An 11,922-nucleotide genomic window follows, 5' to 3' on the forward strand; every position below is an offset into this window, starting at 1 on the left:
AATTATATTTTTAAATTAAAAAAATATAATAATTTTTATTTAATATTTAATATATAATTTTTATAAAATTAATAATTAATTAAATATAATAAATATATATATAAAATAATAAAAAAAAATATTATTTATAAAATAATTAATTATATAATATAAAATATTATTAATTTATAATAATTTTAATAATAATAAATTAATAAAAAATTAAATATATATATAATGGAATATTATTACGTAAAGATAATCACGTAATAACACGTAATTATTTTTTACATAAAAGGTAATTTTTTTTAAATAACACTTATATATATAATTTATAATTAATATAATATTAATTAATTAATATAATAACAGTTATTATAATAACTTTATTTTATATTATTTCTTTTTTTTTTTTTTTTTATCGTTACATTATTCCTTTTTATTATTTAATCCGTATAAATATTTTATTTTATTTATATTAATCAATAGTTAATTAAAAAATAAAACCATAAATTAACAAAATTAAAAAAAAACGTAAAACGTTTTTTTTAACAAAAAAAATAATGGCTTAACCATTATATTACTTTAAAATTTTAAGACTTTTAAATAAATCAAAAAATTTACGTTTTATCACGTAAATTTTATAACACTTTTGTTATATTTACAACCATTTAACATAACTTTAATATAAAATAAATATATTAACAATAATATTTTAAACATTAATTTAACCATTAACTTTAATAATTTTAAATTAAATAAAATAACAACGGAAAAAATTAACACGTATTATACGGAAAACTTTACATATTATTTCAAATACCATAACGACAAATGTAATAAAAATATATAAAATAATTTTAAAAACTTTTTTACAAAATAACAAATAAAACACTTTTAAAAAACACACCTTTCGTTTTAAAAATTAATAACAAATTATTTTTTATATTATAAAATATATTTTAATAAAAAAAAAACCACTTTTAAAAAATTAAAAATAATAATTAACGTTAAAAAATTTACGAAATTTTTATTTAATAAAAATACATATTTATTAAAACGTTATTCCAATAACTTTATTTTAATAATTAATTTATATTACGTTAATAAATTTAATAAAAATATTAAAGTAACAATATAATTTAAACTGTAAAAAACATATACCCGTATAAAAACAACATTTAAACCACTTTAAATACAAACGGTACAATTAAATAAAATAAATATAAAACAATTAATAATACCGAAGTTAATTTTATAAACATAATTAATTTTATAATCGATAATACCGGAATTAATACCATAAACAACTTTAAAATCGACTTTATAAAAAATACAATTAATTTTAATAATATTAAAACTAATCTTATAAATAATTCCGTTAAAATTTAATAAATTTATTACGTATACATAATTAATAAAATTATTATAAAACATTATTAATTATATTAAAATATATAATAATAATAAATATAAATATAAAAATAAAAAATATAACTTAATAAATAACATACCGGATAAAAAAATTAAAATCGTCGAAAATTTTTATTATAAAATTAAAATCGGTTAATTATATTAAATCCATTATAATACACAATTATTTTTAATTAACCCCAATTAATAATCCTTACGATTTAACAAAATAACCTCGTTTTTAACCAAACAATTTAACCGAAAATAACCTCGTTTTTAACCAAACAATCCGACCGAAAATAACCTTATTTTTAATTAAATAACCTTTACTTTAACCGCTTTAACCAACCAGCTTTAACCAACTTTAATTAACATAATAAAATTTTACCATAAAAAACTATATTAAAAAAAAAGATTTAACAAAATTTAATTAAATAAAAAGTTTAAATATAAAATTAAATTAAATAAAAAAATTTAATAAAATTTAATTAAATAAAAAATTTAATTATATATTTAACCGTTTTAATTTAATTTAATTTATTTAAATTTATTATTATTACAATAAATTAAAATTTATTAATAATTACGTTATAATATAAAAAAAACGGATTAAAGGTAAAAAAAAAGAAAAAATTATTAATATTAAATTAATTAAATTATATGTAATTACGTTATATAAAAAAAAAAAAAAAAAAAGAAAAGTTACCAATAATAAAATATCATTACGTAAAAATAGTCACGTAATAACACGTGACTATTCCCCACACAAAAAGCAATTTTTTTTAAGTAACATTTATACATATAATTCGTAACTAATATAACATTAATTAATTAATATAACAACAATTATCGTAATAACTTTATTTCGTATTATTTCCTTTTTTTTCTTTTTTTATCGTTACGTTATTTTTTTTTATTACTTAATCCATACAAATACCTTGTTTTACTTATAATATATATTTATAAAAAAAAAATTTAATTAAAACGTATACGTTTAAAAATTAAATATTATAAATAAAATAATAAATTATTAAATATAAATTTTATTATAATAATTTTTAAACTATTAAAAGTTATTATATTAATAATATATATTAAATTTAAAATTTTAATAATATATTATTATAAAATAAATATAATAATATTAATTTATTTTTAATTTACGTTTAAAATAAATATTTAATTTATAATATATAATATATTAATAAAAAATTATTAAATTAAAATAAATAACGTTTATAAAAATAATTAAATTAAAATATATTAAAAAAAATATTATAATAATTAAAAATAATTATATAAAAAAAAATAATGTAAATTTATTATTATATATAAATTAATTATTAATAAAACATTACCGTTTATAAAATAACTTTAATTATATATATAATTATTTTCGTAATTTTTATATAAATTTAATAATTAATAATATTACATAACTTACTTAAATATTATTATTAAATATAATATTACATCTTAAATCCTTGTATTCGTAAGCATAAACGCACAAAGGTGCATAAATCCTACATGCGCTAACCTTTTTAGGCAATTACCTTGATGCACGAAGGGGAGCTTCGGCCGGGGTAGTCGCGCAATGCTTGCGAAATCTGACGTCGAGAGCCCCTCCATCAATCCATCAATCGCAAAATACCGATGCTCCCTTACTGCCTCATTTAAAGTCATAACTTACTTATCCTTTATATCTTGAACAATCCGCGCTAGTACCGACACTTCTGTCCGATACGATACATCCGAGACTATATTTCTAATTAATAGATTAGGTACACCTATTAGGTACACCTATGTAAGAGCCATTAACTTCCCAAAGCCTTTCGACACCATAAAATAGTTTTACTAGTCTACCACCCGACTCACCTCGACATTCCTACGTATACGCGTGGTCCACGATGTTCGATGTCCTATATCCGTAGTCATGGTTGTTAGAATGGTCCTCCGGGCTACTGCCCCTTGTCCGGGCTGCCTCGGCTTGAATAGACCACAATTAAGCCCATGGCTTTCGTCATCGCGTAGTGGTACGCGTATCTTCGCGACGTCGCAATACCCCCTGCAAAAGCCTCATATACTAAGTTTAACCTTGAAAACGAAACCGGGTATAGCCAAGTTCAGTTCCAATGCCGCCAATGCCGCCAAGAAGCCCGCCACTACGCAGAAAGATCCTCTCGCCACGGTCGATAAAAGCGCTCAGGAGCAACGAAAGGCGGATTGGGCGATAATGAAAGAGATGGCACATTACCTATGGCCAAAGGATAGCTTCAACACTAAATTACGCGTGTCTTTGGCTGTTGTACTTCTCGTTGGGGCCAAGGTGTTGAATGTCCAAGTGCCCTTCTACTTCAAGAGCATTGTGGATGCTATGAATATTGACGTGGGAGAGATGGGTGGCACCGCCGCTATGGTAGCTGGAAGCATGATAGTAGCATACGGCGCAACGAGGATAGGGGCCACCGTTTTCCAAGAGCTACGAAATGCCGTGTTTGCTTCGGTAGCACAGAAGGCTATACGGAGGGTTGCTTGCAATGTCTTTGATCACCTACTGCGCCTAGATCTTAACTTCCATCTCACCAAGCAGACTGGTGGTTTAACAAGGGCTATCGATCGAGGTACCAAAGGTATCAGCTTCCTACTTACTAGTATGGTATTCCATATCTTCCCCACAGCTTTGGAGATCGGCATGGTGTGTGGAATCCTTACTTGGCAATATGGTGCGAAATATGCTGCTATCACGGCTGTCACGATGACCGCGTATACTGCATTTACTATCTGGACCACCTCCTGGCGAACTAAGTTCCGAAGGCAGGCCAACGCCGCAGACAACAAGGCCTCGACAGTAGCTGTCGACTCGTTGATAAACTACGAGGCCGTCAAGTATTTCAACAACGAAAAGTTCGAAGTTTCTCGGTACAATAAGGCGCTTCAGGAATACGAAAAGAGTTCTATCAAGGTTGCCACTTCGTTAGCTTTTCTCAACAGCGGCCAGAACATTATCTTCTCGAGTGCCCTAACAACCATGATGTACTTTGCCGCCAACGGCGTGGCAAGCGGCTCCCTGACAGTTGGCGACTTGGTCATGGTCAACCAGCTCGTCTTTCAGCTTTCCGTCCCGTTGAACTTTCTAGGTTCAGTTTACCGAGAGCTCAGGCAGTCTCTTCTTGACATGGAGACTCTCTTCAATTTACAAAAAGTGAATGTTACTATTAAGGAACTTCCTGATGCGAAGCCGCTTCATCTTTCTAAAGGAGGCGAGATCAAGTTCCAGAATGTAAACTTCGGCTACAATGCAGAGCGCCCCATCCTCCGAGATCTAACAATGACAATTCCTGCCGGTAAGAAGGTCGCTATCGTAGGTCCAAGTGGATGTGGAAAATCTACATTATTAAGACTCCTTTTCCGATACTATGATGTTGAGAATGGTCGCATTCTCATCGATGATCAAGACATTCGTCACGTTACGCTAGAGTCGCTGCGCAAATCTATTGGTGTTGTCCCGCAAGACACTCCACTTTTCAATGATACCGTTGAACATAACATCAAATATGGTGATCTGTCGGCGCCCGAAGACCGAGTGATCGCAGCCGCTAAACGTGCTCGAATCCATGACATTATTTCTAGCTGGCCTGCGGGATACCACACCAAGGTTGGCGAGAGGGGTATGATGATTAGCGGAGGAGAGAAGCAACGTCTTGCGGTCTCCAGGTTACTGCTGAAGGATCCGCCTCTGCTATTCTTTGATGAGGCGACGAGCGCACTGGACACACATACAGAACAGGCACTCATGCATAACATTAATAGCATCCTCCGAGAAAAGGCACGGACGAGCGTGTTCGTAGCCCATCGATTACGAACTATATACGATGCGGACTTGATCATCGTATTAAGGGAAGGCAGAGTGGCCGAACAAGGGACGCACAAAGAGCTTATTGACCGAGGTGGGCTATACTCGGAGCTCTGGAGCGGTAAGTAAGCCTGTAAAGGGACACCTATATCCTCCTTAATAACTTCAGATTCTAACTTAAGGCTTGCAGCTCAAGAAACCCTGTTCAACTCTGATGGGGAAAAAGAAGGAGTGGCTAGCGAAAAAAAGTGAATGAAGGGAATGTCAGCAACCAGAAGCCTCGGTCACGATGAACCTTTCGGGTGCTCGCTGATCTTGGGTAGAATAGAGCTGTGAAGACATCCTTTGGGAATCGCGCCCGATTGAAATAGTCGTTCTTGGGAATCCTGCGAGCTATGGTAGGACATAGTAACGCGAGTGTGTTGTATAACATAAACAGTTGAGCAGCAGCAGCAGCAGCAGCAGCATCGTAATTCATGAAGAATATGATAACTTCAAGGCATTATGTTTCTAGTGGGGAGGGTAATCAGCAGTGTCTGTTGAATTAACTCTAGTGTGGGCTCAGTAGGTAGCGATCATGACTTATTGTCCAAAGCACCATCACTTTACCGGACCCATAACCCCCGGTTTGGATAAAAACGCTCATCTTACCAGTGCATTAGAGTGCGATCCCCGTAGGTCGGTGTGGTATAGGTGGGCTAATGTCTGTTGTTGGCGGTCAAGGAGTAAATTTGTCATAGCACTGTTGCTCGACAACGAGCAGAGGGTTTGTTAAACTCAGTACCGCGAGAGACGTTTTCAGACCAACTATGAACTCTGTTTCCCACTAGAACTCGGAACGTTATTTTCGATGATAATGATGATAGTAACTCGGACCTATAAGCACCAACGTTTGGGGATGCGGATCCGGCTGATCATAGTGTTAGTGTTCACATTTCCACATACCTAACCTAAGGTATAGTAGACTGAGCGAGCGCATTCTATATTGGTGATGTGAAGAAACAGTATTATATGTACTCAATTTTATAAGTACCTACAGGTATCTAGAAGCTTACTTCCTAGGTACCTAGGATTAGAAAAGCTGGGATAGTTAGTATATGTCTGTCTAGCTGCTAGGTAGTTGAGGCTGAGGAGAACCTAGGCGAACATGTACTACCGCATCTAAGGATTTCCTATACTCTTTCTGAGCAAGTACCTACATGTAGGTACGCAAATCCGTTCGTTTAATTTAATTTAAACTCTCACGACCAAAATCAAAATTATAATTATCATTTAAGAGGACCAACCATCCTCATTGATGGTTTGAAACCAATGGAGGCCGTATCCCAAGTAAGTCTTTCAAAGCGACCCCCCGTCTACCTCGTAGGTATATCCTATCCTATAGCGCTATGGGACGTTATCTCAACGTATTGACCCCGTGGTCGTTTCTTAACCTAAGCCTACCTACCTAACCTGTATAGCACCAACGCACGAATCGCAGAGGGTTACATCACGGCTACGAAGGCCCTCTGTTCATTCCCCCTTCTCTGCTCTTAGTCTAGTGGCTGTGAAGACATGCTCCAGGCCTGGCAGATCTTGTCTTAGATAACCTTCCTATTCCGGCCTACTTACCTAGGTCCTAGGTTAGGTATGTGTATGCAGAAAATGCCCGACCGATTTCTGCTCGAGAGGGGATATCCCGTAGATTTCTGTTGAGTCCGGTTGTCCTCATATGTATATATTATCCGGGCATACCTAAGTTTAATCAAAGCCTATGTGCTTGTGTACGTGGTCGGCGCCTAGACGTTGCTCGTGTCTAAACTCTAACCCAACTTATACACGACGACTGATACACGCTAGACACAACTGTATCCAAAGGGTACCCAGAATGGGCTATATATGGTCTATATCATTCGAGCAATATCCATTCCAAGTATACCGATTTTAGTCGTGTCCTCTTGACCTTTATTTCTCCCCTTTCCCATTCCCATTATTCTACCTTATGTCATCTCAAACTCTTCTATTTCACACGATTTAGAACACACAATGTCTAACCTCAGAATGTTTTCTTGGTTTTACATAGCCATCTCTGCAAGCATCTTCTCCGTAGTTCTCGGTCACAACGGGAGGAGGGACCTTCCATCTGTAGACCTAGGATACGAAATTCGTCAAGGATCAGTAAATGTGCGTTATCCCTCCCTAGGTACCTAGCCAGCTTAACCACTTCAAGTTCGAGATGATCGCCTGTATTTACTGCTTGGGGGGGAGGGGGAGAAGAGCTCGGGAACTTACCTGGAGGGTACTAACAGGTTGGCATAGGAAACTGGCAACTACTACATCTTCAACAACATTCCGTACGCGCAGCAGCCGGTCGGCGACCTACGCTTCCAAAAGCCCGTTGCTATCGTCGAAACCGAAGGAGCACCGGGTGACGATCATGGCAACGATGATGTTGTCATGTGCCCGCAGGCTTACCCGCAATGGGTTATTAACCTCCTAGCAGAACGCAGTGGAATCGACAAGACCACAATGGGGTCTATACTCAACAACCAACCCGGTCAGACGGAGGCATGTCTAGTGCTCGACGTCTACGTGCCCGCGGACATCTTCGACGAGGGCCCTACTGCGAATGGTGAGTTGCATTGTGATACTGCTAGCATGGCTTAGCATACGTACGTACCTTAGATACATAAATACCTAATAACCACGAACTTTGCAGCGTCTGTTCTCGTGTGGATACACGGAGGCGGCTTCACATTTGGGTCCAAGAATCTATACGGCAACCCAGCCGGCCTGATCGCTAGATCTCAAAGAAATGACCTAAAAGGAACCATTATAGTCTCGATCAACTACCGATTGGGTATGTATGGCTGGCTATCTGGCCAGGATGTCACGCCAAACCTTGGACTTTATGACCAGCGGCTTGCTATGGATTGGATAAACGACTATATCGTCTTATTCGGAGGCGGCCTAAATAGAATGACGGTTATGGGTGAGAGCGCAGGGGCTGCGAGTATCGTCCACCAGCTCACAGCGTTCGACGCAACGGAAATTTCCCCGTTTACGAAGGCGATTATCCTGTCCCCTGCATTCCAACATAACATCGATCTGGGTGACAATTATCTTAAAACGCTAGCGGAGGCTTCCAAACAAACCGGACGCGAAATCTACAACGTAGATCAGCTACGTGGACTGCCAGCTGATCTGCTGCAGCGTATTAACCAAGGAACTGTCACCTCGGCACCCCTGGGTACATTTGGCTTCGGCCCCGGGCCCGACAACTCGTTTGTGGCGGATATACCGCAGAAACAACTTTACCAAGGAAAATTCGACTCTACCGTTGACGTGAGTGATTTCCCCTCGCCTAATAGAACCAAATATTCGATGGGGTACTGCTAACACCGCAAACTAGCTATTCATAAGCCATACATCCCATGAATCCGCACCCTTCCTGCCGAGCGGCATAAACACCGCGGCTGACGTGGAGGCATACGTACGAAATAGTTTGCCGGCTGCCTCGAACTTGACCATTAATATGCTGCTTACGGATCGGGGACTGTATCCGGATGTACTAGGCGGCGGGTACCCATGGAAGACGCAGGCTGGGCGAGCAGAGCGTCTAGCCTCCGACATCAGCTTCGCGTGCACGACGCAGTACCTATCGAGAGCGCGAGACAACGAGACCTTCAACCTTGTCTTCACGCACCCGCCCGGCTGGCATGCCGACGACGTGCCGTACGTATTCTTCAACGGCGACACGACCACGCCGGATAACAAGTCCCCCGTCAGTGGACGCTTAGCAACGCAGCTGCAAGATTACATCGTCACATTTGCTCAAACCGGAACCCCGAACGCGGGTGGTGGACCGCGCTTCCCGACGTACGGAAAGAATTCGACGGTACTAGAGTTGGGGTATAAGAGTTTTAGGAGATCGAGAGATGATTTATGGGGTAAGAGATGCGGGTGGATCCAGCAGGCTATGGTCGACGGAAGGTTGTGATTTACATTTCGTTCTGATTTTGGTGACTCGACTGAGATATCTTCCCGTTGGAGATGATTTTCCATTATACCCCAGTTATGATGTTGGAAGCATAGCCGTCATCTAGAGTTGTAGGGGTAGCCAACATAGGTTTATTGCATAATTTATTCATATTGTTGTTCCATTAGCTGCAAGAGGTTGAAAAGGGGTCCTTTGCATCCGGCAATGTCTTGCAGTTTTTAACATTTACATCATGTTACTGGCTAATGTTTATGTATATTTGATCGGCCGTGCCATCATGTTCGAGGTGGCCGGGTGAGCATATAGGGTTCTCTGGATTGTAATAACGGTCCTCGTATTATACCTATTCCGGGTCAACCAGCTTCTAAGCCAGACACCGGATGGGGTCTGGCAGCTGTCGGGTTCAGGCTAGATGATGGATCAGCTGAATGAGACCTATAGACAATTGCAAGAGAGGCCAATAGACTATACTAGTAAACTTCCGCCGAAACTAGAGCGTCGCTATATTGTGGCGGGAGGTTCGGTAAGTATTTTTATTTAAGCCCTGGCTTTTGCTTGTAGAGAGTGCCGCTTAAAGCTTGAATTCCTGCTTACAGGGCTTGCGGGTGGTTTCGTCGTGCTTCAGCTTCTAGCTCGTGGTAACCTACCGGAGAGTATTCGAATTATTGACATTCGGAAGACCGAGCGCAATGACATGCGTTCCGGACGGGCTACAGAGATCGAATCTGTACAGATATCACATCATCCGATCCTGTCGATGCTGCTTTTGCACGTCCATGGCATCCTAGCGTTTCTCATCTACCGCTGACAGTGTTCCACACTGCGGCGGTGATTCTAGCTTCGGAACGGTCTATGTAAATTTCAGTATACATTTCCGGAAGCCGTCAACGTGATAGGGACAAAGAACGGGCTAGTAGCCGCCCGCAGAACCGGTGTGGATATTTTTAGCTCCACATCACCCGGGTCCATATCCATTCGTCCTGTCGAAACGTTTGTACTCCCATGGGCAAGCTCGCCACGAAAATTTTGGCACATTCTTGATGTAGGCGACTTCAATGCGCCTCTAAGAGGACGCGAGGGATACTTCGCTAATTACCCTGCTTCGAAAGCTGTTTCAGAAAAAGTTGTCTGTGGTTCGAATAACGAGAACCTTCGCACCGGTTGCGTTCGTCCTGCAAATGGCGTCTACGGACACCCGACAGATAATACCGTCGGGGACCCTCTTGGCAGAACTGTCTTACCTAGGTGGGTTCTCTGTCACCCAGTGTACTATGCTTACACCAATATGAACAATGATAATTGGGTATCCCATATCGTACAGAGCTTTGTGCACGGCGCGAATGTACCCATTACGCACCTACAGCACGAAGCAGCGCTTGCTCGGCCTTGGATAGAGAGCTTTAGACAGGCGGGCCGTCCATTCGTAGTAACAGACCCTAACCCACTAATGTACAGTGATCTGTATAACGCGATCGAAATTCTCTCAGTGCACCCATTTCGCATTATCGAGGTGCCACCCGTCGTCATGCTTCTCCTCCCGCGCATGTGGTAGAGATCTATGCTGAATTACCTTATAAGTATCCGCTTTTACGCAAAGTACTACCTGAACTTAAAGGTGATATCAAACACCTCAAGCCGGGGATTTTCTCGATATGTACTCATCTAATCGCATCGAATGACGAGATTAGGAAGCCGGTTTCTCAAGGTGATTTGGGATATACCGGTGTACTCATTACGCTAGAGAGAATGTCGTTAGATATCCTAGAATGTAATAAAGAGCATGTCGATGATGTCAAGATGAGAAAGGCCTACACAACGTCAGTCTCCCTAGCAGAACAAATTCAGGAGCTCTAGTTAGTGCGAGGCAGTTCTGTCTCCAGTTGGCAATGATATGCAACCTCACCAATGCAATGACAAATGCGAACATACGCACTCATTCCGTCGTTTTGCATATTCAAGATATTTCCTATTATAATGGTGAAGACAATTCCGCATATCCCATCTGTGCGGTGGCTCTGCATGTGTCAAGTTCTGTGAGCAACACCAGCATTGCTGATACTGATTATGCGCATATTGATCTACCTAGGAGTTAGCTGAAGGTAGGTAGCTAACGCATAACTTACAGTCCGCAAATCGCAAGGTTGTTGACGTTTGAATTGTGCTTGCGATTATATTATCTGCATTGTCACAGCATCCATTCTCGGAATAGATATTCGAAGAATTGATGGCTCCTTAGTGAAAGTAATCGGCACCGAGGGGTCGTATGCAAAATGCAAAATGCAAAATGTAAAAGGACTTTTCATCATTTCAATTGGAGGTTTTCGTCATTTCTTTGTTGGTTTGCCTAAAGTTAGGAGGTAGACATGGCATTGCATTGCATTGCATTGCATGTTTCTGCCTCTTATGTTACTGGCTTTCTCAATTGGCCTTTTTTTTTTTTGCTCCGCCCTTTTCTTTATTAAATTAAAATAACTTTCGATTTGCGGTGGATAGGTAGAGATCCAAGATTCTGTCTAGATAACCCCGGATTCGTGAGTCGATGGGCGAGTTCGCAACCTTTCATCCCCTCGCCAAGTCTTAAAAAGGACCCAACAAATCAAAAATGCCATCGGATTCGAACGGTTCAAATGGTGCGCATTGGCCTATGCCTGAAACGTGGTTTCCCCTCTGCCCCTGCGTTGGTCTATGCAGGCGCTTT

General features: G+C 38.8%; 3 protein-coding genes across 3 annotated transcripts; all 3 read left to right on the top strand.

The window, feature by feature from the left end:
- The first annotated feature begins 2,989 nt into the window (after positions 1-2,989).
- On the top strand, positions 2,990-6,077 carry F4817DRAFT_353272 (P-loop containing nucleoside triphosphate hydrolase protein). The gene is made up of 2 exons (XM_049305345.1): positions 2,990-5,366; positions 5,436-6,077. The coding sequence occupies exons 1-2, from the start codon at positions 3,326-3,328 to the stop codon at positions 5,495-5,497; spliced, it is 2,103 nt and encodes a 700-aa protein (XP_049154016.1). The 5' UTR covers positions 2,990-3,325; the 3' UTR covers positions 5,498-6,077.
- Positions 6,078-7,270: 1,193 nt separating this feature from the next.
- F4817DRAFT_362359 (alpha/beta-hydrolase) lies at positions 7,271-9,224 on the top strand (the record flags this gene model as incomplete). The annotated part of the gene is made up of 4 exons (XM_049306525.1): positions 7,271-7,408; positions 7,544-7,856; positions 7,944-8,569; positions 8,637-9,224. 4 exons carry the CDS (start codon positions 7,271-7,273, stop codon positions 9,222-9,224), a joined length of 1,665 nt encoding a protein of 554 aa, XP_049154017.1.
- Positions 9,225-9,636: 412 nt separating this feature from the next.
- Positions 9,637-11,786, top strand: F4817DRAFT_369568 (NAD(P)-binding protein; the record flags this gene model as incomplete). The annotated part of the gene is made up of 5 exons (XM_049307366.1): positions 9,637-9,751; positions 9,821-9,996; positions 10,063-10,469; positions 10,548-10,746; positions 10,779-11,786. 5 exons carry the CDS (start codon positions 9,637-9,639, stop codon positions 11,076-11,078), a joined length of 1,197 nt encoding a protein of 398 aa, XP_049154018.1. The 3' UTR covers positions 11,079-11,786.
- Between the last annotated feature and the right edge of the window lie 136 nt (positions 11,787-11,922).

This window comes from Daldinia loculata, assembly GCF_022478755.1.
Source record: "Daldinia loculata strain CBS 113971 unplaced genomic scaffold F4817scaffold_93, whole genome shotgun sequence".
In the NCBI taxonomy this organism is placed as follows: Eukaryota; Fungi; Ascomycota; class Sordariomycetes; order Xylariales; family Hypoxylaceae; genus Daldinia; species Daldinia loculata.